This window comes from Trichosurus vulpecula, chromosome 5, assembly GCF_011100635.1.
Source record: "Trichosurus vulpecula isolate mTriVul1 chromosome 5, mTriVul1.pri, whole genome shotgun sequence".
Taxonomy (NCBI): Eukaryota; Metazoa; Chordata; class Mammalia; order Diprotodontia; family Phalangeridae; genus Trichosurus; species Trichosurus vulpecula.
The window spans coordinates 108583721-108604456 of NC_050577.1; the positions used below are offsets into that span (position 1 = coordinate 108583721).

Sequence of the window (20736 nt, forward strand, 5' to 3'; positions counted from 1 at the left end):
GGTGGGCTGGGTCAGGTTAGATTGTATCTTTCCCACCTGAAAAGCCCAAAATCAGGGAAGGAGAGTGTGGGAGTTTATTGAGTAAAGGCATGTTGAAAGGAGTGATTATAGTTACGTAGGAAACTGAGAAAAAAGGAGGGGACCCCTCCCACGCTCGTGTGGAACACCCATCAGTCTCATTTTCTAAGCAGCCATTAAATTCTGTAATTTCTTTTCCTTCTAATGCTTTGTTTTTATGACATTCGTGTATATTTGAAAACTGATCTAGAAGCATTTTTCTTTACTCTTTTATCTCTTGTCTTGAGATGTCTTGTCTTGTTTTGAGAGGGTGGTCATGGAGTTGGAGAGTAGGTTGGAATGTAACCCATCTTCCTACCCTTAAGTTGGCTGATCACTTATATCTTGGGGTCAAGCCAAGGCCTTGTTGGTTTATGCCATTACCCCTCCCCTAATCGATTAGCCTCCCAACTATCTCAGAGCTTTACCCCATTCCAATTCCATGTACCAAAGTGCTTTTCCTAAAGAACAGGTCTAACCATGACATTTCCCTATCCAATAAACTCTACTAGCTCTAGAACCAACCATTATTATATCTTTATCTCGTTCTTTTAAATTTTCTATTCCTGTGTAAGTCTTACCATGTACATAATTATTAACAAGCCAACCATGGTTAGCGTGAAGAAAAGAAGATTCAGGGGGTGACAGTAGCTGACTCCAAGTAGTGAAAAGATTGTTGTGTGGAAGAGGGCTTAGAGGCCTTAGCTTTGTTCTGTTTGACTACAAAAGGTTGCACCAGAGCAGTGAGTGGATGTTTGTGAGAGGTAGATTGCACCTTGATGTAAAGGAAAAACTTCCTAGCAATTAGGGTCTCCAAAAGCAGAAGTACTTTCCATGTATATCAGACAGCCTTTTGCTGTAAAGTCCTGTGGTGATTAATTTTGTTTTATTTTTCCAGTATAGAAGAATGAGACTTCTTATTTAGGGGAAAGGGAGAGATATAATGAAATTAGCAGTGCCAGGATGAAAATGAACCATTTGACATCAGACTGTTTTTTTTTTTTCCCTCAGACCAGGTTTTGGTCCTGGTTTGCTCCAGTCTTCAGAACTGATACCACCTGAGTCACAGCATACCCAGTCATCAGCTGAAGCTGCATTTGCCACTCGAGGAATCTATCCGGAAGAGATACCATCAGTGGCTCGGCCCCGGCCTGTTGGAGGCACTTCAGGTACATGTGTGAATAGTTTTTGCTCAGAGCACCTGTCTTCAATTTTCTGGGCCATAAGATAAACTTTTTCTCTCTGAGAAAAAGTCTCCTATAATTACCCAGTTTTATACAGAAATGGCTGTCCTAATTTCACATTGACCATATCCAAAAAGTGTTTGTGTTGTTCTGCCTTTAAGTTCAACATGTCCCTGGCAGGAGAAGAGTGCTATGGGTTCACATTCATTCCTGTGGACTCCTGGTCTATTGTAGCATTGCTTAGAGTTCTAAAGTCTTTCAGACTTGTTTTTCTCTGTGTTGTTGTTGACATGTTCTCCTAATTTTGCTCACTTTACTCTGCATCAGTTCATAGAAATCTTCCCAGTTTCCTCTGAAACTGTACATTCTGTCATTTGTTATAGCACAGCACTATTCCATTACATTCAAATTCCAAAATTTGTTTAGCTATTCCCCAATTGATGGACATTTCCTTAGTTTCTCATTTTGGACTTTTATGACAAGAGTTGCTATAAAAATTTTTTTTCATACACATAGGTCCTTTTTTTCTTTAATCTCTTTGAAGTCTAGACTTAGTAGTGGTATAGCTAAGTCAAAGGGTAAGTATAATTTAGTGACATATGTGACATGGGTCCAAATTGCTTTCTAGAATGCCTGGACCAATTCATAACTCATTTCTTTGTTTAAGAAGAAGGTAGGAAGGGATTGGTTTTTTTTTTTAGATTTGAGTTAGATTTTTTTTTTAAGGTTTATGAAAAACAGTTTTTAAGGTATGGGTTGGGGGAGATGAGAAGAGAAGAAAGGAGGGGAGTGACGGTCATTTGGTGTCTTTGATGAGACTCTTCCATTTTCTCAGAAGGTATTAATCTCACCAGGGCACCTTTCCTGATGTTTATTTATGTCATCCCTCTTTTCTCTTGCTGTTCATCTCTTCTCCTCCTTTCCTCCTTTCTTCTTCTTCCCATTTTTCTCTTCTCTTTTTTGCTCATTCTAGCTCTCTTGTAAGGCCAAGGCAGGAGATGTGGCATGTGAATTATATGTGGTAGGGATAAGGAATGGCCATTGTTAAGGAGAGAAATTTAATTCTGGTTCCTTTTTCCTCCCCCCCCAAATCCTAGTAATAAGTATATTTAATGCACTTCTCAGGCCATTCCTAAATAGCCAGTAAAACCATGTGCTCCAAAACTTGGGTCTGAAAAATTAGCATGTATAGTCTTACTAATATTTTGTAGCCTATCAATCCACTTAAATCTTTACACCTAACTTTTCTTTCTTTTTTCCCCTCCATTCTTACCTTTCTTTTATTTCTGAAAATTATTTCCTTGCACTTGGAAGAAATATTTGGAAAAAAAGAAAAGTCAAAATTGCGGTACATATTTTAAAAGAATATGCCTCAAATATAGTTAGAAATATAAAATTTCAGAACATATCGAAGCCATCAAAGGGAAAAACTAGATATTTCGGGAAAAAATAAAAATAGATGCAGTTTCAAATGAAATACTAACACTCTTTATGAATCCAGAATAATCCTATTACCTTAGAAACATAAAAATATGTTGTATATAGTTTGGTTTGTTCACAAATGTTATATCTGGTCATTCACGTAGGTTTTGTTTACTTTGAAACTTCAAGAAAGTCTGTGGTTTCATCAGGGTGGGCACTCTCTCTGGTGACACAGAACATAATTCTACTATTCCTTAGTACAGGGCTTCTTAAACTTTTTCCACTCTTGACCCCTTCAACTCTTCTTAAACTGTGGGTCTCAAACCCATATGGGGTCTACTGAGGCTTAGTAGACTGCCTTAATGACTTGTGGCCAATCTCTGATTCCATGATTCTTACCTGGGTTGGTTTTCTGAATTTAGCTAGATTGGTCATTAGACAATAAACCCATAGTTCATCTCCAGACCTATACTCAAAAGCTTTCTATCAAGATGGGACCTGCTAGAGGTTGTGCTGTGTTGGCATAGCCTTTGAAAACTCAGGGTCACCTATAATTACGGACTTACTAATTCAACTCACTTCTAAATGTTTCTTACAAACATCTCACTCAACTTTAAGGAATTTAGATTCCATAATCTAGTTTTATGTCAGTTTTTGAGAAGTGGAGGAAAAATTTGACAAAGAAATAATTCATGTGGTGGTCAGTTCTTTTCTGGACTTGGTGTCCCCCTCAAGCCAATACAGAGAACACTTGTTTTCAGAAAAGGAGCTGGGACAAAAAAGAAGAGCACCCCTTCCACTAGTGTGGACTACCCAGCAGTCTCTCATGTTCTGGGCCGTTACTGTCTATAGTTTCTGTGCCTTCTAATGCTTTGTTTTTAATGGCCTTCTGGCTATCTGAAAACTGACACTTTGCCTTGATTTAGAAGTGTTTTCTCTTCTCTTTTATCTGTCAGTTTGTTTCTTGATTTTTTGTGAGAACATTTCCAGGTATTGTTTTTTTTTAATTGATAATAGCTTTTCCTCTCTTATGAATATTCCCCACAGTCTGCCACCCCACCCCAAATACTCCTCTTCCCAAGCAACATTCAAGGTTAGTGAGTAATTACTGATTCAGCAACAACACACACACACACACACATACACAAAAAGCTCAGAGACTATTTCTGTCCCAGTCTAAATGCTATCACAGATGGATAAATTGGCATTTTAGAAAAACTTTATTACTTGAAATTGTTATTATTGCTTTATTATTTTATTACTGCTTTATTACTTGAAATGTACTAATTACTCTGAAAATGTGCTAACTGTAAAACTTTGAAGAAATCATGGTCTAGCATGCACCCATGAGAATTGGTCAGAATCTCACAGGTTCTGTATACTATACCTGTGCCTTCAACTGTTGTGACTGTTTTGGACAACTTTCTTTCTTTTTAGTACCCTGATTTCTCTTTTTGGTGCTTGTGCCATACTTCAGAGATCTGTAACTTCCTCCAGGTGGGTCCTCTGGCCCACTTACAAGAGATTCAAACCTATCTATCCTTCAATAGTCAGATAGTTTGAGTGACTGGTTTCACCACTTCACCAATAAGTGGTCTCTTTGATGTGGTTACACTCTTCACCAATGCAGATTGCACCTCTTCTATGACTTAGTAGCAAATCTTTTGGAGTTGCTATGGCCAGCCCTCTGGTGCTGAACATCCAAATTTAATTGGAGAGGGAGTGTCCTCTGACAATACACATGCAGTCTGTCACCAGGCCTGTATTTCATTGAAGCATTCTCAGATTGGTAGGGTCTTCCAAGAATACGCTATCTGCAAGCATAGGCTTTGGAGGTTCAGGGTCACCTCTGCCGCAGGGAAGAGACACTGGAGCAGGAGTTTATTGAATAGAAATTCATTTTTTATAGGACAGAAATATCAGTTCTCATTGTCTGCCTGCTTAGCCTGGGTGTTTCCAAGTCTAACTAGCAAGTGATTGCTGAAAGTATTATACATCTTGTAAAGTCCTTTTGACATGCTGAGTTGCCATGATAATAAATATTGACAAAGGTGTTTATTCTTAAGGTTCACAGATGCAGCATCTCACACAGGTGGGCATTGCCAACAGAATCGGGGCACAGCCTGTAGAGATTCCATCCAGCAGAACAGGCCAGTATAGTGGGCCAGGATGGCCCTCCTATCATGGGGAAGACGAATCCGGGAGGAGAGATGCTGTGAGTAGTTTGCGTTTGAATCATTATTAAAACCTCTGATACAGTTTAGATATCTTTGGGATTCTCCTTTCCACTCTTCTTCAGCCACTTTGTTGTCTTGCTTTTGTTTTCTCCTTCTCTTCAGTGTTTTCATCCATGTTCTTTAAAAAAAAAATGAACAAACCAACCTTACAGTCATTTTCTGTTACAAATAGTCTTTTCAACAACTAAACAAATGCAGAATTGAACCCCTCCTAATAAAACTATAAAATCTAAACCATTTACATTTTGATGAAAAGGTAATGCCATTAATAATATAAAAGTAATCAGCAAAAGTCATAAATTAAAAAGTGAGGAAAATTTTTAAAGTAATATTATTAGCATGACATAATTGTTAATAAAGTAATAATAATGATAGCAGTCTATTTGTTTTGTGTCCCATTACACCATGTTCAAATTATGGGTTTTAATTATAAAATCATAAAGTCAAGAGTGGGAGGGAAGTTATTTTTAATTTCTATTCCCTTTGACAGAATGTGCTATTTTCTTTGAAACAGATGTTAGACCACAATCAATTAATAAGTCAACAGTCATTTAGTAAGCACTTTACACATATTAAGCTAGGGATACAAAGACAAAATCATTCCAGCCCTCAAGGAACTTACTTCTAATGCCATGGTAGATAGAGCTGGACTTGGAGTTAGCAAGACCTGAGTTCAAATCCAGCCTGAGACACTTAACTATGTGACTATGTGTGACTATGGCACAGGGTTATTGTGATGGTCAAATGAGAAACTTATAAAGTTCTTTGAAAACCTTACAGTGCTGTGTAAATGCCAGCTATTATTATTAATAGTCAATATTAACGGGGAAGACAACACATACATATAGAGTTTTCTATACAGGATACGTGCAAACATAGTATAATATTATGTAACCTTGGATGGGGAGATAGTAGCAGCCAGGGGTGAGGGATGGGATCAGGAGGTACCTCCTGCAGAAGATGGCCCTTGAGCTGAGACTTGAGAGCTCTGAGAGGTGGAGGTGAAGAGGGTAGACCTTCCAGGTATGAGGGACAGCCATTGCAAAGCCCCAGAGAAAGGAGATGGAGTATCCTGTTTGAGGAGCATCAAATGGGCCAATGTGGCTAGATGATAGAGGGAATGGAGGAGAGTAATGTGTAAGAAGTCTAGAAATGTATGAAGGGACAGGTTGTGAGAATATATTTTATCCTACAAGTAGTAAGTAGCAGCTATACTTTATTGAATAGGAAGGTGACATAATCAGATCTGTTCTTTAGGAAATGAGAGAAATTATTATTTCTGTCTTATATTAATAACCAATTATTGAATGAGGACTAAGGGTTTTCCCCTTTTCTATTTCCTCATTCAGAAATCAGCCCCTGTAGGACATTCAGGCAGCCTTTGGAATGAAGGGCTGATAATAAGATGGAAACTTAGATCTGATCAAAAGGTAAAGAAATTCTACAGGTGTGTTCCTAAAGTCTGGACACATAGACAAAAATGCATACTTTCAAGAAATGAAATGATTAAAATTTTCAACAACATTTTATTTAATTGGAATATTAACAAATAACATCTTCGACTTCAAACAACATCATATGATTTCATATTAGTATTCCAAGAGTGAATGTGCTAAAATTGACGGCAATGTGGAGTTATTGAGTTATTTCATTGGGTTCACATGAATCTTGCAATCAACCTTTGCATCACAAATGGTGGAAATCATATTGAAGATGTTATTTGTTAATATTCCAATTAAATAAAATGTTGTTGAAAATTTCAGTCATCTCATTCCTTGAAAATATGCATTTTTGTCTGTGTGTCCAGATTTTAGGAACACCCTGTAGGTTAGGTGAATTGGTTAGATTCCAGCCCATTGTGTTTTAGTCAGACAAGTCTGGGTGGAATTGGATTCCCCTTTTTGTCTAGATTACCCTAGATTGGGTGGTATGGGTATAGATAAGTCTCTTTGACCAAGACTCAGTGATCAGTCACATCCTCTAATCCCTCATTAGAAGGAGTATACCTCAAAAAAAAAAGTTCAGAAGAAGAAGCCCACCTCTCATTATAATATTCATTCTCTCATTCATTGCTTAGTCAGAGTTGATTGATACCTGTTGGGAACATCCTGTCTTCCAAAGGCATATAAGCATTGAGTGGGTTCCAGAAGTGGTCTTTGGTTAAGGAGAGAGAGCCAAATGACCATTCTTTTAAAAATTATTCATTAACATACTTAATAAAATGCTTAATTACCCAGAAACTATGTCTCTTGAACTTAGAGATGTGAAGGTACAAATGAAAATAGTTGGCAACTGACTTAGATACGTGGGGTAATGGAGTGTGAAGAGTTGAGATTTGGTACCAAGGTTTCAAACCTAGGAGGCTAGAAAGTTGGTGGTGCCCTCAACAGAAATAGGGAAATAGCGAAAGCAGATGGCTTTGGGAAGAAAGATAATGATTTCTGCTTTGGATTTGCCATGTTTGAGATGCCTGTAGGGCTATCTGGTTAGAAATGTCCAACAGACAATTGATGAGGTGGGCCTGGAGCTCAGGCCAGAGACTAGTGTTAGATATGGAAATATGAGAGTCATCTGCACAGAACCTTTGGGAGCAGATGAAGGTTACTAGTGAAAGTGTCAGGAGAACAAAAAAGAAGGGCAGCTAGGTGGTGCAGTGAGTAGAGCACCACCCCTGGAGTCAGGAGGACCTGAGTTCAAATCCATCCTCAGACATTTAACTAGCTGTGTGACCTTGGGCAATTCATTTAACTCCAATTGCCTTGCCACCCCACCTCAAAAAAAAAAAAAAAACTCTGCACAGAAAAGAAGGCCCAGGACATAGTTTTGGGGTACACTCAGAAGATGTGACCAGAATTAGTCAAAGTAGACCTTCAGAATCAGTCAAAGTGGACATTTGTATGATAAATGTCTGGAGTTCATCTTTGAAATCATAACTATTTAAATAATGATATCTTATATGCCTTCCTTAATAGCTTCATGTAATTTGTGGTGGGTTCTTTTTAAACATTCTCTCTAGTGATGCCTCACTAAGTGACATTTGAAGCACTTCAAATAGCAAACTAATTTTGAGATATTTACCCTCTTCACTGGTTCCATAAGAAGGTAGTTTCTCATCCTTGAGAGAAAATTTAGCTAATAAGTGAATGCAGACCTTATATTATGTTGGCACAAGTACTTTTTGCAAATGCCCTCATCTGTTTTTCTAAGGAATAGTCTCTTCTGTCTCTGAGGGGGCTGCCTGAGTATAAGAAAAAATTTTAAGTGGAAAAAACCATTTTTTTAATCTTTTGCATTTGTCTTTGACACTAGGCCAAAACTTCAGTTAAATGACTATCCAATGAATGTACCTTGTGTATGACCTTGATCATATCACATAAGTTTTCTAGACTTTAGTTTTCTCATTTGTAACATGAAGGGATTAGATTTCATGGGCTATAATTCTACACTTGAGCAGACAAAATAATGCTTCAGATGTTTGGAACAAAGGGATTCTTTAAAAAAAAACTTTATTGATGCCTTTTTTTGTATATTATAGTCATTTCTGGATATGCCCTCTCCCCCAATAGTAAGCTTTTCCTTATAGCAAAGAAAAAAAATAACACTTAGGGAAAACCAATGAAAATATTCTAGGTGCCAGCATCAGCAACATTCTATATCCATAGTTCCCCATCTCATCAGTGAAAGGATTTAGAACTGGAAGGGTTATTATGATTAACATAATGTATTCCTCTTATTTTATGGATGAGGAAAAAGAGGTCCAGAGCTATTAATCAACTTGTTGAAGTTTGCCTTGGTAGTGAATAGCTGAGCTAGAGTTTGAATTAAGGTTCTTTAGCTTTGTTTTTTTTTAATGATTCATAATTGTTTTCCCAAATAAGAAGTATTTTTATAAATAGCTCTGTCACTTTCACTCCTTCCCCACTCCACATTGAGCAAATTTTTAAAAAACCAACTCTTCACTACATACCTATGTAGTCTGGAAAAAACAAATTCCCACATTAACCATGTTTGAAAAACGCTTATCTCTGCATTTTAAGTTCTTTCTCCTAATCTCTAGGTCAGGAGTTGAAGGCTGTGACTCATCTTTTTTCTTTTGGACTTGTAGCTTATCACTGTGTGGATCAGAGTGTTAAAGTCTTTCAGAGTTGTTTTTCTCTGCAATTTTTTTATCATTATTGAAGTTCCTTGACTTGAAATCTGGGTTTTTTTTGTTTTGTTTTTTTTTTATCGTATCCCAAATCTTATTCAGGGATAGGAAAGTTACCTTTAGAATGTTTTTCTCCGATAGAACGTCTTCAAGTAGACATCAGCTACATGGGTTTTGGTACTTTGCCTTTTTTAAAAAAAAATATTTTGCATTTGTGAAATTCCATTAAAGGAACATCATTACATAAATGACATAATTTTGTCCTATGGAAGGCAGGTAGGTGGTGAAGTGGATAGAGCCCTGGGCCTGAAGTCAGGAAGGCCTGAATTCAGATCTGGCCTCAGATATTTATTAGCTGCGTGACCCCAGGGAAGTCACTTAACCCTGTATGCCTCAGTTTCCTCATCTGTAAAGAAAAAAAAAAGGAACTGGCAAACCATTCCAGCGTCTTTGCCCAAAAAAACCCCAAATGATGTGATAAAGAGTTAGACATGACCGAAGAGACTACATGACAACAATGTGGAAGGGGAGGAGGGTTGATTGATTTTTAGGGCCAACTAGGTGGTACAAGTAGATAGAGAACAATGGGCTTGGAATCGGGAAGATTCATCTTCATGAGTTCAAGTCCCACCACAGACACTTCCTAGCCGTGTAACCCTGGGCAAATCACTTAGCCCTGTTTGCCTCAATTCCTCATCTCTAAAATGGCAAACCATTCCAGTATCTTTCCCAAGAAAACCCCAAATGGGGTGATGAAGAGTCGGACACTACTGAAATGACTGAACAATAAAAAGCCTCAGTCAGCAACCAACTTATTTCTCTAATTCCGAAAAATCATCACTTTAATGTATCTGATCATCATCCTTTGATGGACTAGAGACAAGTTTCTACTAATCAGTGTTAGAGGATACTTAACTCCATCTACAACTTAGGCCCCAATTCTTTAGGCATACTTTTTGTCTTGATTAATTAACTCTTAATTAGGCATCTAACATCAAAAGTATTGAGGAGACTCGGTTTAAAATCCAAAAAGCATTTATGAGGGATACAACAAGATATCTGTTCCTGTATGGATGATTGAAAAATATCACAGTGGAAAGAACAATTTATTTCAAGACCCAGATTCAAATTCAGATTTGATCTCTGCCCCTTAGTAACTGTGTTTCCTTTAAAAGGTCATTTAGCTTCCTCATCTGGACCAAATGGCCTTAGAGATCCTTTCCAACTCCAAATCTAATATCTTGTGAATGAATGAAAAAGAATTTATTAAGGGCCTACCATGTGCCAAATACTGGGCATAAAAATACAAAAGCAAGGACAGTCACTGCCCCTAAATAATTTATATTCGGATGGGGGAAACAACTATTCTGAAATGGTATCTAGGGAGGGAATAGTTCTGACCTGAAAGTTAATGAGATAGTGAGGAGTAGGGTCATAAGAGAGTAGATTGGCATACATCATCCTGGAATAATGGCAGAGTTCATCCAATCATGGTTCTAGAAGAATGGGCTCGAGTTGTGAGAGGGGAAGAAAGGGTGAATGGATGTCAAAGATTTTGGCAAAGATGACTGGCTATGAGGAGGAGGGAGTGAAGTGAACCATGGCTGAAACTTTCCTGAAATATTATTCAGGGAGAGGCAGTCAACCATTGAGCAGGGCCTTAGGGCAACAAGTCCTCTAGGGCTGGCCTGGGAGGCTGGAAGACCTGAACTCCAGTCCCACATGTGACATATACAGACTATGTGTGACCCTGGGCATATCATTTAGCCTCTAGGTGTTCTGAGCAACTCTGAAACTATGAATTCTAGAGAAAATGTTGACTAACACTGGTAGAGAGAGTTATATTGCCTGGAATTCTAATCCTTTGACACATAAACTCAAAGTTTTCCAAACTCTATATTCTAATTATAATAGAAAGAAATTTTAATGTCTCCTCAGTGGATCGTAAGTAGACTTGACCTATGTATTGCATTTTTCTTTTATGGGCATCCTTTTTCTTAGCCCAGGGGCAAGATTTATTGTCCTCTGAAATACTAGATCCATAATTTGTCACAGAACCATTGAAACCGTTGTTTGGCCTTCTTGAATACATACACATCTAGAAGAAACTATTTTAATTAGATACAAATGCCTAAATGGTGGTGCCAGTTCTTGTTAAACCGTACAAATGTTAACAAATGTATTGTGGTGTTTTATTTTTGTTTTTAGCTCATCTTGCTCTTTTTCACAGGTGACATACAAAGAGCAACTAGATTTTTTAAAACTTTCTATATATGTCTTTGGGTTTTTTCCCTTGTTTCCAGTATTTTTCTCACACCCACATCCTGCCTCTTTTCTAACCTCAAGTGCAATCATTGCCACCCCTTCTGCCACTCCGTGTTTGTTTGTCCCCTATCAACTCCTAAAAGAAGTGAGAAACCCCCTGCAACCCTTGTGCCGTTCTGCTAACTCCTAAGTCATTTGCATGAGCATGTACTTGACTCCTATCAGCTTTAACTAGAAGCTGTTTTGTTAATAGTACATTGGGGAGTTCAGGTCCCATCTGACATATACCGGCTGTGTGACTTTGGACAAGTCACGTCACTTCTCAATGACCCAAGCAACTAACTTTCTGACTATTTGCAGAAGGGATACTGACCTACACTGGTAAGGGAAGTTCCTCACTGGAAGTTCCCTACACTGATAAAATTACTGGTCCAAGTTAAACATTTTTTAAAGTAGTACTTAATAATTTATACATACATGCACACATGGAGGGACACCAGGGAGAGTAACTTTAAATATTTAATTTATTTTAAAATTAATAGATATTTCTTTTCTCTTCCTCCCATCCCACCCCCATTGGAAAAAAAAATGAAAACCAGAGTTCTTATAACAATTATGTATAGTCAAACAAAACATTCCATATTGTCTATGTCCAAAAATGTAGGTATCATCCTTTATCTTGAATCCATCACCTCTCTGTCAGAGTGGGTAGGTGCATACTTCGTCATCATTCCTCTGGAATCATGATTGGTCATTACAGTGATTAGAGATCTTGACTCTTTCAAAGTTGTTTGTGAAAGTAACTTTTCCTGCTTCCTCAGTTCATCTCTAGGCATGTTCATCCCTACCCCAAAGGATCCTGCCTTCCTATCACCCCACATTGACACATTCATGCTTTCCCTGGTGGGAAGGCTACCATTGCTGCCATGCCCACTCCCTCCAGCTTCAGGTAAAGGGGTGAGGGGAGATAGGAATGAAATTTGACCTGGCCGAATCCAAGTTGGAGATTGGGGAATGGGGGGAACGTTACGGAAAGAAAGTTTGTTACTACCTTTAGCTGTTTTATTTTGTTTTCTAATCATTGTTCTTCAAGAAGTACAGTAATTCTTGCTATGTTTTTTCAGACTCATGGGCTTGGACACCAAGAGTATTCTTCTTCACCATTGTTTCAGGTGCCAAGGACTTCGGGTAGAGAGCCCTCCGCACCACCTACTCACCTCCCCCACAGGAGCCTCCAAGGACCAGGGCTGTGCTACAACAACACCAGTTCTACAGAAGACCTCCAGCCAGGGCATTCTTCTGCTTCTCTCATCAAAGCCATTCGAGAGGAGCTCCTTCGACTCTCCCAGAAACAGGCCACAGTGCAGAACTTCCATAGCTGATCCATCCTTCCCTTGCAAATTTGCCAAGTATCTGCTTCCTATGGAAGTAAGACTGAAAGGAAGCCAACCGAGTTGTTGTTTTATAATAGGGGTGAACCTGTACTGTACAAGATACCAATGCGTGTGTCTGTGTGGGGGGAGGGAGGGAAAAACGGCAAGTTTTAAAGATGGAAGATGCCACAAGTTACCACTTTACAGTTTGTAAACCTGTTTAATCTGTTGGCCATTTCATGACTGCTTGGACTCAGCCAACTGCTACGTTTTAGGTCAAAAGCAACACTCCATCAAAAAACAACAACAAACCGAGATGATCAAATTCCCAAATTAGACTATTTAAGGAAAAAAGATAAAATTTGTAGATGGATTAAGGGAGTAAAGGAATCAAGCATTTTTCATTATAAGGCTTTGTAGTTCAGATAAGTATGATTCATGTTGCTGCTTTGTTTTTTCAGGGGAAAAAAGAATTCAAGGACATTTTGTTAAAAGCTTGATTTTTTTTCCCCTCCTCCATAGAAACTCATTGTAATAGTAGTACTAACAGCAAGAATAATAATATTGTCCAGAGAAGAGAGGAAAGAAGTGACTGACTAGTAAGAAACCAAAACACGGAAGCTCTAAGTGCCCGATGATTCCAAACAAAACTGTCCTCTGCATGCCTCCACTTTGTCTTTTGGTGCTGCTGCTCTAAGCGTTCCTTGACCTTTCTGTGAAATGAAATCATGGCCATTTATTGCAAGGACATATTAAAAGACTCATTCTCTTCAGGAAATGAAAACCTCTTAAAAAAAAGGCTTAATATTTATTTGGTTAGTGAAAATCTGTCATGGACTAGTTTTAAATTCATATTTACGTATACTTCATTTTTTTTCTGAATCAGGTGTTTTCAGTTATCAATAGAATCCCATGTTAATTCCATTCATTGCAAAATCAATTTCTATACAGTGAAGCAGTTTAACTCAGTTGGTACCTCACTGTCGTCCTCCATCTCACTGTTGATTTAGAATTCACAGATTCTTAAGCTTGGGAGTCAGAGGCCCTGGGTTTGAATCCCTACTTTGTTAGAGATTACTCTTTTTGTGAACTAGAGCAAGTCACTGTGTCATTTTCTTCCTCTTTATAATAAGGGCTTGGACCGTTTGTGATCTCTGATGTTCTTTCTAGATCTAAATCCTATGATTCCACCTAAGTAAAGTTGTGTTTTGTTTGAGAGACAGTGAAACCCAAGACATCCCAAATTGTTGTGGTTGGGTTTTTTTTTTTAAATATAATTTTGTTGAAATGCGTACATTGCTAAAAATCATGTTCACAGCATGACAGGGCTAGGAAAATGACCCAAAGTCAGCCCGGCTTCTCTGTACTAAATTGGACAAGGAGAAGAGCTCCTTGGGACCCAGAAAATTTGACCTATCTCCTGGCTTCTTGATGTGTGTTGTTCTGGTCAGGGAAAAATTGAGAAATTTCCTATACAGCTTGGGGCTGATACTTGAACCTAAGGACAAGGAATTTATGGCCCAAGCATCCCTGTTAGGACCATCAGGCAGCTTGCTGTGATAGCAGAGATTCTTCCAGTTGAGCATATTTGAAAAACAAAAGGTAGCGTCTATGGCCTACTTAGATGTTTGACCACACAGACAAAGGAACAAAGTTACAGATTAAATTCAACAAGGTTTTATTAAAGTACCTACTATGTGTAAAGCAGATTTTGGAGATTAATAATTCAGGTCAGTTTCTAAGAACACCAAAAATGATAAAAATAAGTTCTCATTAGAAGTTTACTTCTTTTGTGAATTGATCACATTTCATTTTTCTTAACTATAAAATAAAGGGGTCAGACTAGATCAGGAGTTCTTAATGTAGGATTCATGGGTTCCCACTTAGGTAACACAGTGCCTTGAGTCAGGAAGACCTGAGTTCAAATCTAGTCTCAGACATATACTAGATATGAAACCCTGGACAAGTCATTTAAACTATGTTTGCCTCAGTTCCCTCATTTGTAAAACGGGGATCATAAAAGCACCTACCTCCCAGGGTTGTTGTGAGAAGCAAATGACATAATATTTGTAAAATGCTTAGCACAGTGCCTAGCACATAGTAGGTGCTTAATAAATGCTTATTCCCTCCTCCTTCCCTTATTCCCAAGGGCCTGTAGCTAGATTTCAGAGGGTCTGTGAATCTGGATGGGGAAAAAAAATTACATCTTTATTTTCACTACATAAAATTTAGCATTTCCTTCAATTATTTACAAACATCATTCTGAGATATTACCCATAAACTTTGCCAGAGGTCTGTGTCACAAAAAAGATTAAGAAATCCTGGACTAGGTGATCTTAAAGATTCCTTACATCTCCCAATTATATGATTCTTCCCAGCTTATTCCCACTTACTATGAGAAAGATGGGAAAGAGGTTTCTCTGCTTACTATGTCTTGCTTAACCTTGTCCTTAGAAGGTGAGGTTTTTAGCTAGCGGGGGTCGGGGATGGGGGGGGTTGTCCCTTAAAACAAAGTATACCTGTTACCCTAGGCCTTCAGGAATTTCTAGGTGAGAATTCTAAATGATCTAGTAATCATTTCAAAATGCTGTTAGAAATTAAGGTGGTTTGGTTGAAGCATTATGTGGAGTCGAAGGCTAATAGGTACTTGATGGCAACCCAGAGGTGTAAACAGCTTAGAAACAACTGCTTCCTGGAAAAGAAAAGAAAATTCATTAGCAGGAGAGTTTGTTTTGTAGAATTTATTGTTGAGTTTCGTTAAGAGTATTGCGGTGTGACAGCAGAAGGGATACATGTGGGCTTACCTCTTTAGTGTGTGCATTTGCTCATTTGAACAAACAATAGAAAAATCAATCAGACTTAGAATTTCAGTGACAGTTGGTCCAGTTCACACCTGTTCAAGAGTCTCTTCTATATCCAGCTTCCACTCAAAGACCTTCAGTGAAGGGGGAACCCACCGCCTCCCAAAGCAACCCATTTTCCTTGTGGATAGCACCAATTGTTAGGAAGTTTTCATTACATGAAGCCAAAGTTAACCTATTTGCAACTTCACTTATTGCTTCTAGTTCTACTCTTTGGGGCCAAATAACACAAGTCTAAACCTTCTTTTCCATGACAGCTCTTCACGTCCTTGAGAACAGCCCTAAACATCCTTCATTCCTTCAGCTGCCCCTCAAATGTCATAACCCTGAAGTTCTTCACCTTGCTCCTTGCCCTCCAGACATATGTCTGTCCTGTACACGGCTTCCATTTTAAAGAAATGCAGCTTAGCAATTTGAATGACCTTCATTCTTGTCAAAATAATATTCTCTCTGCATCCATTCTTGAAACTTTTTTTTAAATTCAAGACCAAAGAAAATATGTGTCTGTTTGTGATCTGATACAATAAGCCAGCCAGATAAACAGTTACCTTTTGTAGTTTCCTGGTTATTATAATATGGAACCTGCTTGCATTCATTTCCAATAAAAACCCTCCAGCAACAGAGCCTCTTGTGGGTCACCAAAATTAAAGCAAAGACGTCAGTAGGCGCAGATCTGTCATTGACTAAACAAACTGTCAGGAAGCATCAACGGTGCTCTCCTCTTACTCAATTGTGGCTTTCATGGAAGGCAATTCATGTTGATAGTAGTTAATTTGGGACTTTGAGATCCTATTTTTCCCTTTGCTGGCTCTAAAATTGAAGTCAACAGGATACTCCAATTCCCATTTGATATTTTAAAATATCAAATTGTATTATCAGTTACCTGGTGATCCAAATTGTCAATTTAGAGGAAAATTTGAGAGGAATTTCTTTTGGGGAAATGATTGCATCTCCGTCTCCCCAGATACTCAACATTGCGACAGGAGTCAAGACATCTGATTCTGGTCCTGGCTGTGTCAGCTCAAAGTGTGTGCCCTGGGCAAGTCACTTCTAGTCTCTGAACCTCAATATTTCCATTAGTCAAATAGGGCTTATAAAGTATTTTAAAAGGCTCTGGAAAAGTATGAAGTGTTATTCAAATAGGGAGTATTGTACAGGAATGGATAATCAGATGAACGTTGACCTATATGTGAATGAAGCCACTTGATTGTAGGTTCAAGTATATTCGATCATTTTCTCTTAATATGCTTTAATATCACTTCGTTTGCCCCTCTTCCATATTAAGTGTCTCTCTGCATGTGATACAGACCATGCTGACATTGCAGATCAAAAGATGGGGAAAACAACTAAATAAGCCTTGTTAAAACATAAGCATTAAGTGGCATATCAAAATAATTTACAAGCAGGAAGTGTACATTGTTAGGCAATCATTAATGAGAAATCTAAGATATTGACATTTCTAGTTGGGTCCATGGGGAGATGGCTATGTATCTCTCCAGTTAGAAACAGAAACTATCATAGAAGAGAGATTTCATAAGCAGTTTACAAGATGGTGGGAATGGGTTAGCAAACTAATGCAGGGAGTGGATAAAGGAGATGATGAGATTGCCAGAAATGAGATGAAGCAAGACTGGGCTTTGATACAGGTTGAGTAACTTGGTCCCAAAATAGAGTGGGGGAAAACATGAAAGATCTCTGAGGAGGAAGGTGACATCGTTCAGAGTGATAGAAAAAGATAAGGTGCACAACAATATTAAGGATCAATAGAAGAGAGGAGACCCTGGAGATGGGAATCTTTTTTTAGAAGAAAGTTGTAGTATTCCACCCAAGAAATAATCACAGATGCAACCAAGGTGACTGCAGGTCCATAAAGAAAAGAGTCAGATCCTTGAAATGGTTTGAAGGCAAAAGCAACAGGAATTGACAACGGGGTACATGTAAGGCATGAAGATGATAAGATGAATATAACTCAGGTTTATTGTTTAGAAGTGATGTGGTGGGTTGATCCAAGGTGATGGAAAAGCAAAAACAGGATAAATGTTGCAGAAGGAAAATAACAACCCCTGCTTTCTACAGTCAATAAGTTACCTAAGAATTCAGTCATGAAGGGGGAAAAAATAGCATGTAAATTGAGTGCATGAATGACTATGGGGGCCGCAAAGAGAAGGCAATGTGCTTTCTGAATGTTCATCTATGGTACAAATACCTAAAGCCTTCTTTGTTTTGTTCTGTTCAATTTATATTGAAACTCACTGTGTGTTTTGATTTTAGTGCATGTGGTACTGAAAAGCAGAGGGGGAGGCTTCCCTGCCCACCCATATCTGTCCATCTGTGTGAGACAAATGGTGCAAAGCACAGATGATGGAGCCTCCTACTTGAGACCAGTTTGAGTAAAGTTAATTCTGTCTCTTTTTTTTTTAAAAGCTTTCTAGTTTCCCGTTTACAGATCAGTTGCAGAGCCACTTGAGTGATTGCTCCAGGGATCGTCACGCTATTAACTTTCATGCCAATTTGCATTTGCAAATTTACAAGTTACTCATTAAATGTCAAAGAGCAAAGAAATTAACCTCACCTCATGGGAGCTCTTTTCTCCCAGCAGCCCTGCTAGCTCAAGTTGGGGTGTCCTAGCTTGTTAGAAGCTTCATTGGGATTTGTTTAAGGATACTCAGGCTTGACTGTAGCATTGACATTAGTTTTCTTAAAAGTTTACCCTTTTCATTGCTACCTCCAGGGCAGTTCTCAAAGACCATTCTTTTGTTCACATTTCCAAAGAAAGACAAATCAGGTATCATATTGAAACATAGATTTAGAATGAGGAAGGACTTCAGAGGTCATCTTTTCCTGTAGACTTTCAATGTGGACAAATATTTCCTAATCGAAAAAAAAACCACTGAATTTTGTAATTTTAAACTCAAAATGGTGAATTGAAGTGTGCTTTTAAAATTTCAACCAATGTTAAGTAGGGAATAGTTGTAAAGGTGAGAAAGTTCCATGTGCAAAGTTGTCCAGTACCTACACCTGGAATTGATAAAGAGCTGTCCAATCAGTACTTAAAACATTATTAATTCAAGGTGAATATACTGTTTATTTTCTCCTTTATGGTTCTGAAAGTGATCATTTTGGGGGGGATCTGAGGGGTTGCGGTGGGGAAGGTGATGTATAAACAAGGACTCACGCTCCTTGCTAAATCCTAGAGGAAAATCCTGAATCTGTGTTTACATCTGCTAATGTGTACCATATCACAAGTTCACATGACAATACTACACTGCAGAAAATGGCAATTAAAACCTAAATGCAGCAGCCTTGGGAATGAGCATGTCTTGGTACGAACAGTGGAAAAACCAAATGTCTTAATGTGATGCACATTCAACCAGCTCAAGAATTTTTCAGGAGGAGGATGATCCAACTTGGCAACTACTCGGACTTTTTGCTTTTCCATCTCTCCTGGTTTGCCTGGTTTTGGAGTCTTTCCATCAATTTTTGGCACCTTTACCCAAGCATGAGCAAGTGGAAGGAAAAGGGATGACAGTTGAATACCTTCATTTTGGAGTCTCGTATTAGTCAACATCACCACATGGAACTGTTTGTTCATTTTTTCGGACAGTTTAGAACAATGAGAACAGTCTTTTCTCATGGCCACCAAACAGCTGGTATGCATTACTGGGATTTGCCTTATATCTCTAAGAGGCAGGAAAACTGAAATGTCAAATTCAAGTCTGGCTTCTAGGATAGCACTTTGGTCTTACAGGTGTGGCTAGCTAAAGGCTTGTGGAACACAGGAGAAGCTAAAGGTCAACTAAAACGAACGCTTCAGACCACTGGGGACTTGCTTTAGGTGATAAAAGGTCCCTCTGATTTTCCTTTCCGATGTGGAGGTGAGCTCAAGCATGTATGGAGCACAGATTATGGGAAGGATGGTTCTACTTTCAGTGCTTTTAGTTAAGCTGTTTTGGGTTCTGTCATTTCTCTCCCTGGATATTCAAGGACCTTTCTCCTGATTTTTCCTATTCCCCCACCCCTAGGTTATAACTGTTTATGTATATATATGTTTGTGTGTGTGTAAATGCACGGAAAGCCTAAAATCCACACTGCAACTTGAACTAGACACCATGATTTTCCTGCCTTTTCTAGGGAAGGGGCTTTTAAGTCTCAGTTATGCATACATGGTTGAGAAATTGAACTTTCCCCTCCTGTTAGTCATTTATGTTTTTATCCTTGCGTAGCTGCAATTTTCTCATTGCTGTAGGTTTTTTTGAAATAATTTATGCAAGTGTTTGGTTTCCATGTTTACAATTTATACAGCTTTCCTAGCAGTTTAAATGGAAATGTCAATAAATACTAAGAATTGGTGTCAAATTTATATTTTTTTCTTGATTTTCTTTACACTGGGTTAATTTTCCTTTTTTTGTTAAGTATGGTGGTGATTAGTCAGCTGTCAGTCACCTGGCATTTATTATCTGCCAACTATGTGCGAGACATTGTGCTAAGCACTGGGGATAAAATAAAAGGGGAAGAAAAGCCAAAAGAAAAGAGAAAAGCCCCTGATCTCAAGGAGTTGTCACAGTCCAATGGCTATCTAATGTTTCCATAGGAACTTAAGGTTTGCACCACACTTTACAAATATCTCATTTTATCTTCAACAAAAATGAGGTAGAAATAAGGTCCCTTCTAGTTCTGTGAACCTCTGTACCTTCCACAGGACAAAGGTAGCCAAATGGAATCTATCATGAGCCTAGTTGGTTGATAATTTAAAGAAAGGATTCTTCATTTTGGAAAGACAACTGGGATATCAAAATCTCTAAATCCATAAAGAGTAATGGTTGGATAAGATAAAGCTAGATTTATTTGCTAAGTCCGAAAATACTAGAACTGTGGGCAAGAGTGGGAGGGTTAGAGTATGTCCTTCTAAATTGTGAAAGCTGTAGAAGGAGATGTTATAAATACTGGATACCAAACTTTTGGATTTTATTTTTCTCGATACATACTTTATTTCTTTAGTGGATCTGAGATCTCATCTCTGTAGGTTCTCTTCTCAGTGGTGTATAAGACAGTCCATCCATACTTCTTGTGTGACTCCTGTCCATGACCTCCCGTAAACCATGTTTAGTGAGTCAATCTGATTTACATTCCGCTAGGCCAGAGTGCCTTAACATTTGTGTCATGAACCCTTTGGCATGGTAAAGCCTTTGA

The 20736-nt window shown here is 38.3% G+C and overlaps 1 protein-coding gene across 1 annotated transcript in view; it reads left to right on the forward strand.

Annotated features, from left to right (window-relative positions):
- The window catches only part of KIAA1549 (KIAA1549 ortholog), a 157080-nt gene extending 142569 nt beyond the window's left edge, over nucleotides 1–14511 (forward strand). The window contains exons 18-20 of the mRNA XM_036760330.1: nucleotides 1069–1226; nucleotides 4730–4878; nucleotides 12437–14511. Coding sequence (XP_036616225.1) covers nucleotides 1069–1226; nucleotides 4730–4878; nucleotides 12437–12694 — 565 coding nt within the window. The 3' untranslated portion in view covers nucleotides 12695–14511. The remainder of the gene's footprint in view (nucleotides 1–1068; nucleotides 1227–4729; nucleotides 4879–12436) is intronic.
- The last annotated feature ends 6225 nt before the right edge of the window (nucleotides 14512–20736 follow it).